This window comes from Gymnoscopelus microlampas (assembly GCF_963454915.1).
Source record: "Gymnoscopelus microlampas genome assembly, chromosome: 2".
In the NCBI taxonomy this organism is placed as follows: Eukaryota; Metazoa; Chordata; class Actinopteri; order Myctophiformes; family Myctophidae; genus Gymnoscopelus; species Gymnoscopelus microlampas.
The window spans coordinates 44,101,200-44,117,176 of record NC_139939.1 but is presented as its reverse complement, the minus strand read 5'-3'; the positions used below and the strand labels follow the sequence as shown (position 1 = coordinate 44,117,176).

The 15,977-nt window shown below is 43.7% G+C and overlaps 1 protein-coding gene across 1 annotated transcript in view; it reads left to right on the top strand.

Annotated features, from left to right (window-relative positions):
• The window catches only part of septin9b (septin 9b), a 93,704-nt gene that overhangs the window by 7,485 nt on the left and 70,242 nt on the right, over positions 1-15,977 (top strand). Inside the window, exon 2 of the mRNA XM_084068448.1 lies at positions 13,729-14,424. Within this exon, the coding sequence (XP_083924574.1) occupies positions 13,729-14,424 (696 nt within the window). The remainder of the gene's footprint in view (positions 1-13,728; positions 14,425-15,977) is intronic.

Genomic DNA, 15,977 nt, shown 5'->3' with positions numbered 1-15,977 from the left:
AACGCCAAACTACTGCGATAGCATCGCTATTGCTCCGTTGCAGTTGAGTGCTGGCGGAAAAACACACAAGATAAGAGCCATTATAACAACGTCCCACCGGGGGAATGTGGGATTGCTTATGTAAATACGAGGACAAGTCTGATGTTTCTCACTTATTTTGATTATTTTATCAACACCTTTCAACAGCGTTTGACTGTCGCTCAAAAAAAAAGTCGGCTAAATTAGCTGCAGCAGTTCCAAGGACATGTGTGTAAACCATACCCCAATACATCAAAAGCTAGCTTGTCGTCAAGCTGCACTCCAGTGAAAGAATATTAGCTTTCCCCTGTCAGAGGGTTTCACCACTCAGAAGCTTCCTGCGTTCTTCCTGGAAACACAGGGGACAAGTTGTTGCATGACTCTCTGTCTGCCCCCCCCCCTGAGGGTCCTGTCATATACACCTAATGTTATCTTTCTTCCAAAAAAAATGGTTTTCCATGTTTTTTTAGCACAGGAAACTACCTGGCTACCAGAGAAATGACTGCCACTTTAATTATCGTAGAGGTTGTAGAAATTGTTTACTTGAGACTACAGAGACAGGCTCTTGGATTAAGTGAGGTCTCTGTGTTGGCTGTGACAGCCAAGAACGGCAGCACACCATAAGTGGGGGATCAGCTCATGTTAGCTTTGAGAGGAATGAGCCTCTGCCATTTCTGAAGGCCACTGCTGGGTTTTTGAAGTCTGACTGCGGCCATAGCGGGGGAGCTGGTCTGATTGCAGGTTAACTTGTGAGTGACTGTGTGACATTTTTGTCCACACTGGCTGTCAGACAGAGTCAGAGACTCTTTGAAGAAATTAGATCCGAGAGCCACTTTGGTGGAAATAAAGGTCCACAGCAGCCCTCGTATGAAAGGAGGTGTGTGTGTGTGTGTGTGTGTGTGTGTGTGTGTGTGTGTGTGTGTGTGTGTGTGTGTGTGTGTGTGTGTGTGTGTGTGTGTGTGTGTGTGTGTGTGTGTGTGTGTGTGTGTGTGTGTGTGTGTGTGTGTGTGTGCACTGCTTGCTTGCATGCATGCGTGTGCGTGCGTGTGCCTTGCCTAGGGGCGGGGAGGAGGTGGGAGTCGGCTAGGCTTTCACTCTCTCTGAAGTCACACTGTTGTGATGTAGAAAGTAGAGAAGGAAGTCAAACAAATTATCAGCTGCTCCTTGACTTCAATTAAGAGATTTGTCAGTTTGAGCTTAACATTTTTAACCCCCTCATTGACTCTAATTTGGAAGAATCAGCAGAGAGTCTAATTGAATGTTAAAAAGGCAAAAAGATATTGTCAACCTTTGTAACTCAAAAGATGTCTGATTCTGGAGTCAATCCACACTTGGAGGGAATTATTTCAGATTTTGAAGGTTTGTGTCTCTGATTTCTGTTCTTTGATGTCTTATTATTATTATTATTATTATTGTTGTTGTTATGATTATATATTGTACACATACAGTATCTAATAGTAGCTACATGTTGTCAGTATGGAGTGAAAGCAGAGCATCTCTCATTCATTATAGTCATGAATGATTGATATCGAATCATCACTTTTGTGTGTGTGTGTGTGTGTGTGTGTGTGTGTGTGTGTGTGTGTGTGTGTGTGCGTGTGTGTGTGCGTGTGCGTGTGCGCGCGTGTTGGGTTGGGTGGCTGACGTATGTCTACTTCTGCACATGTTTAATAATAATATCACTGCACAGTAATACAGGCATATGTTAGCCGAGTCCCAGCTATAACCCATAGTCTGCTATTGATTATATATCCCAGTTCAGTCCATAGAAACACACACAATGCTACTCCGCCACAGGAAAGCCTCTCAGCTGAAGGCATTGAGAGGGACACAGCCGGCTAAAAGCTAACAGCTGGCTAGCCCCTCTAAAACAGTCGTTCACAACTCTATCTCCCCTTTTGTTTTCTTAGCTAGCATGGAGCTAGGGTATTAATTCCATTTGCCCCCCCTCTATTCTTCCTTTCTTTCTTCCTTCCTTTCTTCCCTCCCCTCCTTTTTCCTGTTCCTTTGCCGGGCCAGAGCCTGTCAGTCCAGCTGTTCAGGGGCCTGAGCGACAGATGCCATGCTCCCTGCATGCCTTCAGCACACACAGTGAGCTATGGCTGCGCTATTGGCTTGTTGGCTGCTGAGAGGAAGTTATAATAGGATGAGGTCATAGATGGTGTTTAGAACAAGCCTATTATCAGTGGAGTAAAGTAACTAAGTACATTTACTCAAGTACTGTATTTAAGTACAATTTCGAGGTACTTTTACTTTACTGTAGTCATTTCCAATTGTGTATACTTTTACTTCTACTCCACTATATCTCGGAGGCAAATATTGTACTTTTACTCCACTGCAATTATTTGACAACTTTAGTTGCTTTGCAGATATAAATGAAAACATACATTAACCACTTTAGCCCTATTTTATACCTAGGCTATTTGAAAATAGCCGATCTACAAGCTCTGCAAGCTCTACAAGTTTGAAAATAGCAGATCTACAAGCTCGAGCTTGTAGATCTGCTATTTTCAAACATTTTAGTACTTTTACTTTTGGTACATTTTGATACCAATACTTTTGTACTTTTACTCAATATATTTTTTATTACGGACATTTACTTGTAACAGAGTACTTCTACATTGCAGTATTGCTACTTTTACTTAAGTAAAACATTGGAGTACTTTTTCCACCACTGCCTATTATTATTATTATTATAATAAATAATAATATAGTCCACACTCCTTTGTGGTATCTAATGAGGTATATCTGCATTTAACCCATCCTAAGTAACAGGAGCAGTGGGTGCTATTGGGGGGGGGCAGCACCTCGGGGGAGCAGTTACGTAAGGGGTTAAGTGTCTTGATCAGGAGCAGCTTCTTCGACACATTGCTGGAAGCCTGGAATCGAACCTGAGGCTTTTTGGTCTCCCAGGCGGGCTCTCTCTAACCATTCACCTATGGCCTTCCCCATTCATTCAGCTATAATGGATGGCCACTATTGAGGTGCCCACTGTCTTGTCTTTACACTGTGTGCTTGTATTTTTCAGCCACAGAAAACATTTGATTAGGCAGTTAGAAAGAATACAAAAAGGATTGACTGAGCGTGTGTATGTCAAGTCAAAGTGCCCCACACGGCATCTGTGATCTCAGTGACCCCAACTGTCCTTTGCTCTGGGGGGGGTGACAGCCGTTGAAACTGGAGAATAGCACAGGCACATGCAGGGTACACTGTGTGGAAAGACAGTGCAGAGGAGAGAGGACAACTTTATATGTTTAACCCATTCAAACCGGGAACGCATCTTTGTAAAAACTTTATCCATATTTTGTACTTTGGCTATTCACAAATAGCAGACATACAAGCTCATAGCACGGCACGAGTGCCGTGCTATGAGCTTGTAGATCTGCTATTTTTTTATCTTGAAAATGTGTGCAAATCTTTGAATATATATATTTTTTTAAAGCGAACATTTGTAACTCAAATATTTACTTCTGGGGGGGGGGCCTGGTACAAAACATTTTGAGATGTCGGTCCGTGGCCAAATACATATCTAAAAATCACACCCAGTGTGAAGTGAGCGGTGTTATTTAAGGTCATCACAGTGATGGAAGCTCACTTAAAAAAAAAGTATTTTTTTTGAAGTGCATGGTGCTATTTATAGGTTATGAATTTCATCATGCGTCTCGCTAGCCAATCACAATACTGAGCAAAGGGTCTGAATACTTATCAGCCAATCACAGTACAGTTGCAAGCCCCCAGAACCCAGTGGTTGCATTGAAGCACATTGGACATGCTGGCCATTCATAGGTACTGCAGCTGGGGCCACTGTACATGAATGAGCGAAAAAGGTTTCGACCAATGGGCTCGACTCACGAGCTTGCGCACGAGCTTTTTCTCGAGGTGACGCAAAAAAAACGCGTCGCTGAAACCCCAAATAGGCCTCGTCCATCACATCTCCAACCCGGAAGAAGGGGTGATTTCGGCCCATGCGCTGTGTGAGCAATACAATGCAAGTGGATGGGAGGGGATATCCGGTGCCCTCTCTATTGTTTTCAACTCTACTGTATGACTCGGTGCCACGTTTTGAGCTTGTACTGTATATCTGCTAATTTTTTGAATAGCCAAAGAAATCTAAAACGACACAAGATGCTTTCCCGGGTCTAAACGGGCTTAACTGGTCGCTCACTGAGAGATGTATTGCAGTATTCGGAATAAACGATAACGCACCTTGGATGGACTCTCACATTTTAGGATGATGAGTTACAAGTAATAGAAACCACCAAGGGAAACAAAGCTATGATTTGCGAAAGGAAAAGAAAGCGAGCCAGTGAACAGACAAAAGAGGAAAGACCCAGAATGAGGCCATATTTGTAGATTCAGAGAGCACCGTGCAGACAGACATGCTCTCTCTCCCTCTGCGTCTGCCAACCCAAACTGACATTCGTGTTTAAGTCCAAGTTCTTTGGGCCCATTATCTGCTTACGTTGGTGCTCCAACAACATGGAACAAGGTGCCATAAAGGGAGAGGAAATTAGACTGGAAGGACATGAGTGTGTTTGTGCGAATACCCTGTCAAAACCTGGCAGAGAGACCATGTGTTAAGTTGTCCCAAGTGGTTGGCTGTGTGTGTGTGTGTGTGTGTGTGTGTGTGTGTGTGTGTGTGTGTGTGTGTGTGTGTGTGTGTGTGTGTGTGTGTGTGTGTGTGTGCGTGTGCGTGTGTGTGTGTGCATGCGCACGTGCGTGCGTGCCGTGTGAGTGAGTGAGGGAGAGTGTATATGTGTGAATGTAATATATACACGTCTCTGTGGTATTGTTTGCCACATTTAGGAATGTTTAAATAATATTAAATGCAGGTGGCAAAGGTGCCATGTTAATGTTTAAGCATTCCAAGTTGACCAGCGTTGGCCCAGTTAAATACAAATCGTATTTACAGGTGTGCAGACAGCAGAAGCCAATGCAAGCCCCAGGGCACTGACTGCAACCTTTGCCACAGAGTCTGTTTTGAATGATGCCACTGGCTGTCAGTCACCCTATCTGCTATCTCTGCAATGTCACTACACGTATACACACACACACACACACACACACACACACACACACACACACACACACACACACACACACACACACACACACACACACACACACACGCACACACGTATACACACACACACACAATGACAAACAAGCAGCTTGAGGGTGAAGATAAAACTGACAGCTTTGCATGAGTAATCATAGCAGCTCACTGCCCAGTCAGGCAGAGCCCAGTTTGGCATCCAGGCTTCTCTCCAGAGGGCAATTCTCACCGAAGCATTCTATCATCATTCTGTTCTCGTGTCGGGTTGTGGAATTGATGCTACACCTCACCTCACCTCTCTGTTGTTAGATACTTGACCCCTTTCTCACCCAGAACTTCAAACAATTGAATTAGTAGGTAACCAGAATTGAACCACTGTCTCCAGCCTGCCTGCCTGCCTGCCTGCCTGCCTGCGTGTGCGCATGCACGTGCGCGTGTTTTTTGTGTGCACGCTCACTCGCTCGCATCAGCATGCATGCCACATAAGAATGAAGACAAGAACAGTTGTTGTGGTGAACAGTCTCATGCTATATTTGTTGTGTGGCGTTATCAGATAGTGATATCCAGATAGTGAACACTGGGGGGAATGTATGGAGTGTGTGCGTGTGTGCGTGTGTGTGCGCGCGTGTGTGTGTGTGTGTGTGTGTGTGTGTGCGTGTGTGCGTGCGCGCGCGCGTGTGCGTGCGCTCGCGTGCATCCGCTCACTCGCTGGCATCAGCATGCCATGCATGCCGCATAAGAATGAAGACAAGAAATCTTCTCTATGCCTTGTCCTCATTTACCCAGCAACTCTAACCTTCCCCGCTTTCCTTCTGTGCTGGACAGAGGGTGTGGGCCATAGACCAGGAGAGAACCACACAGTAAATCTCACACAGTGGCTTTGCGCTGCTGTTGGTCAGGGTTCATAAGTCAAAGCCACTCACTACGCACACCAGGAAGTTAATGTTTGACAACCCAGCATTATGCATTCAACTGACCAGGCAGAATACCACACAGTGTAATTCTATCACTCTTTGTTTGGCCTTGCCTTGTCAACTGGGGGTTTTGTCATATTCATCAAGCCTGACCAGTGACCACACACGCTTGTGTTTTTGCTGCTTTTGACACCAGCTAAAGCTCCTACAATATGTACTGTACGTAGATGCAGGAGCTGCTTTATCGAGCCAACCGCTATTCTGAATTAGGGTTTGACTGTGAATCATTGTGATCAATGACAGGCTTTCCCCCCCTTTGAGACCATAATTTGGTGTTGGTTTTTCAAGGTTGTTACTGTACATTGTTAGTCTTCTTTTTTTTGTGAGCTTGTCTCACCAGAGGTAATGTTTGAGCAGGGGTCTTCAACAGGGGGTCCAGGACCCCTAGGAGGTCCTCAGAGTTACTACAGGGGGTCCGCCAAATCTTTGTGTGATAGGATATATATATATTTTTTACATTAACCACTTGAACCCTATAGCATCGCAAGGCGTTGTGAGCTTGTAGATCGGCTATTTTCGGCAAAGAGGTTTGGTGTAGAAGGGGGAAAAGAACAGAAAAGTACAGAGCCAAAGGTAAAGCTTACTAAGTATTAAGGATTTAAGTGGTTAAATGTCTTGAAAATACACATTAACATGAATCCAACACTGATGACAGTGTTGTCAAGAAGTCTATGAAGCTACCATGAAATCTATGCAAAACGTTGAATCTGCAACACAATTTTATACAATACGTAGTGGGGGTCCCTGCTTCATCTCTCTCTCAACTAAGGGGTCCTTGGCTTGAAAAACGCTGAAGACCCCTGTGTTTGAGTATTCACTAGTCCCTATAGTATGATTTAAAAAAAGAACGAAACTGGAAAGTGTCAAATACTGTCTCTGCACATCATGTCTCTAATCCAGTAATGGTACTGTAGATTATGGACAATATTTTTTTAATTTGACGCAAACTGTAGGCCTTTTATCGAGAGACTGAATCATTGTCAGGCAGCACACAGGCAGGGAGGTAGAGTAGAAAAATAGATTATATAGCCATTCCAAATGCATTAACCAGAAAGTAGCAGAATATTCAACGCATATACTGTATTGAAACAAAAATATTTTACAACTATGCCTTTCTCTCCGTCTCTCTCTTTGTCTATCTAACTCTTTCCCTAACCATTTCCCAGCTCCTCACTCAGATCCCGATTCCGTGATAAAACTCTGTGATGAATCTGTGGCCACAAAGTTCCATGCGAAATTGATTTTACACTTCATTATACACAACGTAGTTGGTTCTCATACGAAACCCTGTTCAGTTTATGGCGCTGACAGGGAGAGACAATAATATAGAATATTCAAGCGGTGCCTTTGTCTTGACCTGTTTTAACCTACTCTCCCAGTGGCATATGTGTGACATTCTCTCTCTCTCTCTCTCTCTCTCTCTCTCTCTCTCTCTCTCTCTCTCTCTCTCTCTCTCTCTCTGACACTATACCATGACATTGGTGTTCACCTAGAGCCACCTCTGAAGCCAGACCCCACCAATCACAGCACCAGGGCATTTTAGGACAAAGTGAAGCCAGCAATCCCTCTGTCTTTGTTATGGTGAACATTCTCATGCTATATTTGTTGTGTGGCGTTATCAGACAGTGATGTCCAGATAGTGAACACTAGGGGGAATGTATGGAGTGTGTGTGTGTGTGTGTGTGTGTGTGTGTGTGTGTGTGTGTGTGTGTGGACGAGATTCTTGGCTGCTGTTAATGGGAATCCCTCTGAGGTAACACCGGACCTTTCTTTTCCAGCTCATAGTCTAGGAATGCCGTTTCGCCGTGGAATGGGACACCTTCATCCACTCGCCTGTCTGTCTGTCTGTCTGTCTGTCTGTCCCCCACTTTGAGTATTATTGAAACCACTGCGCACGCAGAACTACAAAATGTGATGACCATACAGTACTACATTTATATACCATACTGTAGCTCATTGGTTCTCAAAGCGGGGTCCGGGGACCTTGGGGGGGTCCCAGGGGGTTCCCAGCAAAATGTGTTAACATAGCATCACAATAATTTTAACCACTTTAACCTTTTATACTTTGGCTATTCAAAAATAGCAGATGTACAAGCTCAAAGTGCCGCGCTATGAGCTTGTACATCTGCTATTTTTGAAAAATCGTGAAAATGTGTGCAAATCTTTGAACATAATCTTTTTTAAAGCGAACATTTGTAACTCAAATCTTTGCTTCTGGGGGGGGGGGGGTCCCTGGAACAAAATATTTTGACATGGGGGTCCGCGGCCAAATACATATCATTTTGGGGGTCCTTGACATGAAAAAGTTTGAGAACCACCGCTGTAGCTGCTTCACACTCCAAAGTTCCTTCATTTCAAATGTTTCTTCTTTATTTCATTAGTTTTATTACAGCTAGGAGGCGGCGGCTTTAATTAAAGGGTGGTTTAAACGTGGTGCCACACTGCAACGTGTTGCGAGCTTGTAGATCTGCTATTTAAGTCTAATTGAAGCGCTATAGGCCTTCATCTGTGTCTAAACTGTCCCCGCCCGCACTCAGTGTCTACTGTAATATCCCCCACTTAGTTTGAACACGTCAGAATGCTGCTCCCATTTGCCCTGTGTGATCATGTGCTTCTGACATCTCTGCAGGGGATGCATGGGATGTCCTGGAGGGTTGTGGGGAGAAACAGAAGATCCCTTTCTGTCTTGTCTACCCACACATGTACTTTTTGTGTTGACTGATGTGGGAAAGAATGACCTCTGACTGCATGGAAAAGAGACTTTGGAGGTCTTTGGGAAAAGTAGTGTATAGTCCTAACAAACAGATAACTTATCCTTTCAACTGAGAGTTTTCTGGAACATCTTTTTCCATTCTGTCTTTTTTTTTTATTCTCAGATAATATTTCACTTTGGTAAGACTCACATTTATTTATGATCTCAGATCAGTGACGATATACAGTTGACTGCAGGAAAGGGTGCATTCACCATATGCAAAGAAACACTGGATTATAGAACATAAGGCATTTCTCCATTCTTCCACTCCAGTCGCTTCTGGCTCTGGATATTTAATCACAGAGCAGCTGAGAACAGCAATAGTAATCTAGTGTATGGATCACTGACCAGGTGTTTGGAGAAACAAAACACCCTGGATCAGCACTATTATCTTGATGCACTGAATAACAATCCTGACATCTCTCCCATATTCGGCTTTACATTTACTACCCCACGAGACAATAGCAGGGGTGGAAAAAGTACTCACATTTTTCTTACTTAAGTAAAAGTATCAATACTGCAATGTAGAAATACTCTGTTACAATTAAAAGTCCGGAATTCTAAATGGACTTGAGTAAAAGTACAAAAGTATTGGCATCAAAATGTACTTAAAGTAACATAAGTAGAAAGTACTCATTATGCAGAATGTCCCATTTCACAAGTTTTCAAATGTATTAAAATCTTTTGAAAATAGCAGATCTACAAGCTCACAATGCGTCGCGATGCGAGCATCGGCTATTTTCAAATGGCTGAAATGTATACAGAGCTGAAGTGGTTATTTTTTGTAGTTTTGTAATAATAATCAAAGTAACTAGTAACTAAAGTTGTCAAATAATTGCAGTGGAGTAAAAGTACAATATTTGCCTCTGAGATGTAAGTAGGAGTAAAAGTACTGGCAATTGGAAATCAAGTACAGTACTTGAGTACATGTACTTAGTTACTTTATGCCACTGGACAATAGGCAAGCGTCAGGAGATATTAGATTGAATGCAGTTCCATAAACTGTAAGGACTCTCTCAGAGGACGTTGAAGTGACCAGCACAGGGCGGCCATAACTGAATGGGTAGTCTGGGAATCAAAAGGTCCCTGAACAAGACACTTAACGCCTAAGTGCTCTCCGGGTGGTATGGCGCCCATTGCTCCTAATTGTTAGGATGGGTCAATGCAGTGGACAGATTTCCATGTATGTGCAAATGTACTGTGACAAGAAATAGGATTTGGGAACCATATTATTAGTGCAGCACAATACAGCACGCACTGCAACCTTGTGGCTCCATGTGAAAGTTGTCGACTGGTTTTGGCAAACTGGCTTGGCTGGACTTGAAAGCAGCCGGAGAGCCTTGCTTGGTCTCTCCCTCTCAACAATCATAAAACACAAGCTGGAGGAAAGTCGGGGTTAAGAAGGACACAGTGCAACGACAGTGAGTGGGTTTGGACAACACTCGCAGATTGGAAGTTTGTTATTGTGATGTGATAGATAGAGAATGAGACAGAGAGAGAGAGGTATTGCTAATCAGCGAGTTCTTAGCAATGAATGAACACACAGTAACACATAAACCTTTAACGCCATTGAGTTAAAGTTGTTTTTCTCTAACTCTAATGCCTTTGGTGTGCTTGTAAAAGGGATATTTTATTCCTCACTGTGAGATACAGTAAAATTGTGTTGACTTAAAACTTCCCCTTCATTTCGAGGCAGAGCCGGTGCGGTCGGTGGAGAGCTAGACAGCTCTGCAACATGAAAGCTATCCCATAACAGTGTGTTTAACCCTTTAAGACCGGGAACGCATCTGTGTTGTCATTTTTTGATTTCTTTGGGCTATTCAAAAATAGCAGATCTACAAGCTCATAGCGCGGCACCGAGTGCCGCGCTATGAGCTTGTAGATCTGCTATTTTTGAAAAATCTTGAACATTTCGTGCAAATATTTGAATATATATTTTTGAAAGGGAACATTTGTAACTCAAATCTTTGCTTCATGGGGGTCCCTGGAACAGCAAGTTTTGATTTTGCACAAACGTTCACGATTTAAAAAAAAATAGCAGATCTACAAGCTCGTGGCGACAGATTATTTCCCCGGTCTAAATGGGTTAAAGGGTTTGATAAGGGTGGCTGAAGGAGGATTTGTAACACAAATCACCATACAGTTGTAGAACATATACAATGGGCCCACCCATTGAAATGTAGGCGGCCTGTGGCAGAGCACGAGTGTCCTTGGAGTGGACGATAGCCGGCACATACGAGAAGAGCCCGAGACGTTTGCTCTGGCACGCTAAATTAGCATTTGGCGAGAAGCGAATTTGTCTTAGGGGGGAAAAACGTATCGAGTGTCTGCTGGGCTGCTGTGAAGCAGCTTATAGCAGTAAATTAGATTAGTGGTGTTGGCTGATCTGTGCTGTGAAAAAAAAAGGCCTTTGATGTGATTGTCTTCAGCTCGGAATGTCCTAACAGCTAAAACAGCTCTGGATTTTGCATTGAGGGCAATGAGAGTGGAGCGTGCGCCCTTGCCTACTAAGACAGTATACTTCATTCCCACAATACACTCTCTTAATCACTGTCAGTTTGAGACATCCCTACCGTACATTTTCTATTATATAAAAAAAGATCAAAAACTGTGAAAATAGCAGATCTACAAGCTCACAACCCGCTGCATCGCAACGTGTTGTGAGCTTGTAGATCAGATTTCTTTGCCATTTGTCGTATGACAAAGTACATAGTTAATGCATAACCCATAATGAAAACAAATACAGCTACTTAGATATACAGTCAAAGACTGTCTTGCACGCTTGTGGCGCGTGCACACACACACACACACACACACACACACACACACACACACACACACACACACACAAATGCAATCGCACGTACCCAGCCAAATACACTGTACACCACACAAACTAGAGTCCATTAATTTGTCTTGGGTTTTGGATGTTAGCATGTGTCCGGCTGGGTGTGCGTGAGTGGACTGGCGTAACTAACGTTACATTACACAGTGCTAACACCGTCTCACAACATCAGCCTTATTGGCACAGCAACTCCAAGACGGGGATTGGATTTAACTTGACATTCAGCCCCGAGGTCACTCACTGTCATGTCAAGTGGGTCAGTCCTTTGGGGCAGTAGTGTACTCATCTTTAAACATACTGCATGTGTTCTCTCTCTCCACAGCTAACCATGTTGCCTAAAGCCTGAGTTATACTTGGTGGCGTGGCGTGGCGTGTTGTGTGCCGAAAACAGCAGATTAGGGATGGGACGTTAATCGCTACTATCGTTTAGCGTGATGAAACGCTGCTCACAATAATCGTATCACGGAGATTTACATTTATCGTGAAATTGTCCTCTGTCATACACTTGGATCAATTGGCTTTTGTTGAGCTGCAAAATCAGTACCATTTAAAACCTCTATACTTGATAAAACAGACCTGTAAAGAGCACATTTGGTATATGCTCTTATTTCACTACACAAATCAATTGGCCAAAAATAGTTTTTGCCGAATGTTCCCCCAGAATAGGGATATGCTGGGGATTCAAGTGGTTTAACAAAAGTGACATTTTAAGTTTTAAGCTTATTTTGATTATCGCGATAATATCGTTAATCGCAATAATCGTGACATGTCATTTTCATATCATCCCCTCCCTACAGCAGATTTACAAGCTCACACCGCTTCACAAGCTTGTAGACGTGTTATTTTCCAGGGTCAACTAAGTATAAATGACCATTTTACTGTGTACAGTGTAGTGTACCACCTACCATGCACAAATAATGCAACCCAACCATTGGTGCATGGCCGTGTATAAATCGGAATTAACGTGCCATGCAGTGAGTTTTATGCAGTGAAAATAGCATCACTAATTAGGAGAAACCTGATTCATTGGGTTACTGGTTTCCCAGCTATTTACGTTGGTAGTTAATTAAATTACATAAGCCGGTTGCCAGCTACAACGGCGTCCTTTGTTTCGCGTCAGTGAAATAGCTTCTCCAGTTTCCCCCACCCCTCAAACCACAGGCGGTTTACTACGGGGATATTTCTCATATTGGTTTTTAGAACGAGACGATAAAAAAAGAATATGGTTTGTTTATGGTTCAGTTAATTGATGTGACCTTTTTGAAGAACCTTTAATTTCATTGTTCTTTCCAACTGTAAACCTTATATTTAACCTACAAATGAGACCTATAAAAATAATGCATGGAAAGAAAGTGTTATTTAATCTATTTATTTATTTATTGGTATTTCGGCTTTATTTTAGACAGGACAGTGTAGAAAGACAGGAAACTAAATGTGCATGTACAGTATGAGACAGTCAGACATGAGATCTCCAGCCATAATCAACCGGGATGATGTAATCGTGTGTCTGACAGTCTGACTTTATTTATACAATATTATAATAAAAATAAATGTAGGTAATATTTTAGGTCATTTTTGCTCTGTTTAGTTCAGCAGGTCTCAAAGTGTGGTCTGGGGATTCTCAGGGATCCTTTAGTAGCTTCAGGCAGTAGCTAAGGACCAAATCTTTGGTAACTTCCAGCAGGTCCCCAGCAAGGAACAGGAAGAGTTTAATTTCACTATTATTTCACTGGCTCTCCACTCTTATCTCCCCACATATTGTATAGACAGTTGTAAAATAATGTACTAAATCTAAACTAACAACAAAATGATTTTTTGATTGTGTTTCCGCTGGCAAATACATAGCATCCGGACCGCTCTACCTCCTGAGCCACTGCCCACTGCCAATATAAACATGTTTGATACCACTGGTTTAGGTCTGGGACAGGAATCGAACCAAGGACAATTACCGTACATGATCAGTGCACTATCCAGTCAGCTACCAGTATATCGCGGAATTTCTTTTGTGGAAAATTACCATTGAGAATGGATATGCTGTCAATATGTCGTGTCCTATAACACTGTCTCTCTCCCCTCCATGCAGCTCTGAAGAGGTCCTTTGAGGTGGAGGACGTTGACGGCCATACTTCCCCGGGCTCCCGTCGGACGACCAACTCGCCCCACCGCAACGCCATGTCTCCCACCAGCATCTACTACCGTGACCTGGGCACCGCCGCCTCCGCCGCCACCTCCAACAACAACAACCACAACTACACCCAGCCGCGCTCCATCATGGGCGGCGGCTCCAAAACCCCGGAGCCCGTGTCGCGCCGCTCCGAGCTCTGCATTGACATCTCCTCCTCCTCCAACAAGCAGCTGGACTACATCACCAGCCCCGGTTCCGCTCGCGCCGTGAGCAACAGCGCCCTGAAGCGGCCCGAGGTGCTGGGCCACTCGAAGACCCCCGAGATGGGCCACAAGCGAGAGGTGACCTTCGCTAAGACGCTCGCCGATTCCCCGGCGATGCGACGCAACGAGGGGAACGTTAGCAGCAACAACGGCAACGGCACGGCCCGCACCGCCCCCGAGCAGAACCACAGCCGCAATAAGGCGGAGCCTCCCGGCCCCGGAGACGTCCGCAAACCCGAGATCAGTATCACCAGAGCCCCGCCCGAGAATAACGGCCACCACCCGGCGGTGCACCACCCGCATCACCCCAACCCCCACCACAGCACCATCGTCACCACCATCCGCTGTCCCTCGCCTAACAATGCCGGGCGCAAGTCCCCCAACCATGACAGTAAGCCTGTTTTACCCATTAAAACCCTAACTAACTATAATCAGAGCACTATTATCCTTCCTGTGATGCTAACCCCTATTTTGTACTCTGTTATTCATTCTCTGAAATGCTCCAAGACAAGTACCACAGACTGTAAGCCTGTTTCTGGGCCTTAATTCTTATTTTGTTGCTGCGCTGTCATACCTCATAACTAAGGCACAATCCGTCTAGAACAGGGTTTATGTCTATGTCTGCTTGAATGTATGTATGTATGTTATGTATGTATGTATGTCCCCTCAAAGGTAGACCACAATGAAGCATCGCTTCATGCAGGGCACAGGAGTCATACACGCCTCAGCTGTAATCAGTTGTCAGTCTGCTGATTGCTTTCAACCAGCCACGCTTTCTACACACCAATCACACCTCATTCCCATAACAAGGCGGTCCGTTTAAATATCGTTCCCTCCTACACTGGATCTCTGCTTTTCAATTGCTGCCATACTGCTGCTGCTGCTGCTGCTGCTGTCAGCAAAGCTTGCCTCCACCACACCAGCCTAGTCCAACTTAGTTCAGAGTCTTGCATTACTCAAATGTTCAAACTGAATGTTAAACTGAAATTCATGTAGCATGGCTCTAAAGTAAACTGAAATTCAATGTTTGCATGACTCTAAACTGAATTCATTGTTCTATGGCTTTAATGTTAAGCTGTATTCAAGTTTGCATGACTCAAGTTAATCTGATAAATGTCTTGCTATGGGCCCGCTTTTGTATACCGGTGGGGGGGTTTTGCATAGCGTTCCCTGTTTAGTGCGGCTTCGCCACTGAACACCACACTGTGATTGGCTGCTTTGTTCACAAACTGTGCACACACACACACACACACACACACAACATTTTAGTTTGTCATTGATTCTTTGGTACTTCGCTACTGTAGCAACTCATGGTTCGCATGGTTTTTCTCAACTGGTTTTTCATCTTAGTTTTGTTTAGATGGGGAAAGAATAACAATTGCTACATTAAAATATATTGTATTTACTGAGAATAACACACTAAAGCAGTGGTTCTAATCCATGTTGCTCCCATGGGCCTCTTTGTCTAAGGAAATATTCCAGGGCCCCAAAGGTGACATGTCTACCTCGTGGCTCCATCTGTACATACAGTTCACCACCAAACTTCAAATGGTTGAATCTAGGGCCTACTTTTATAGGTGCTATCCATCACCTTTAACCACATTAACCCATTAAGACCTGGAACGCATCTGTGTAATTCTTTTGATTTGAGCTAAACAGCATTATTTTACACTTTGGCTAATCAAAAATAGCAGATATACAAGCTCATAGTGCGGCACAGAGTGCCGTACTACAAACTTGTAGATCTGCTATTGTGAAAGAAAAAAAAATCATGAAAATGTGTGCAAATCTTTGAATATATATATTATTTTCAAGCGAACATTTTTAACTCCAATCTTTGCTTCTGGGACAAAATATTTTAAGATGGGGTCGGCGGCCAAATACATATTATTTTGGGGGTCCTTGACAAGAAAAAGTTTGAGCACCACTGACATAGGAACATAC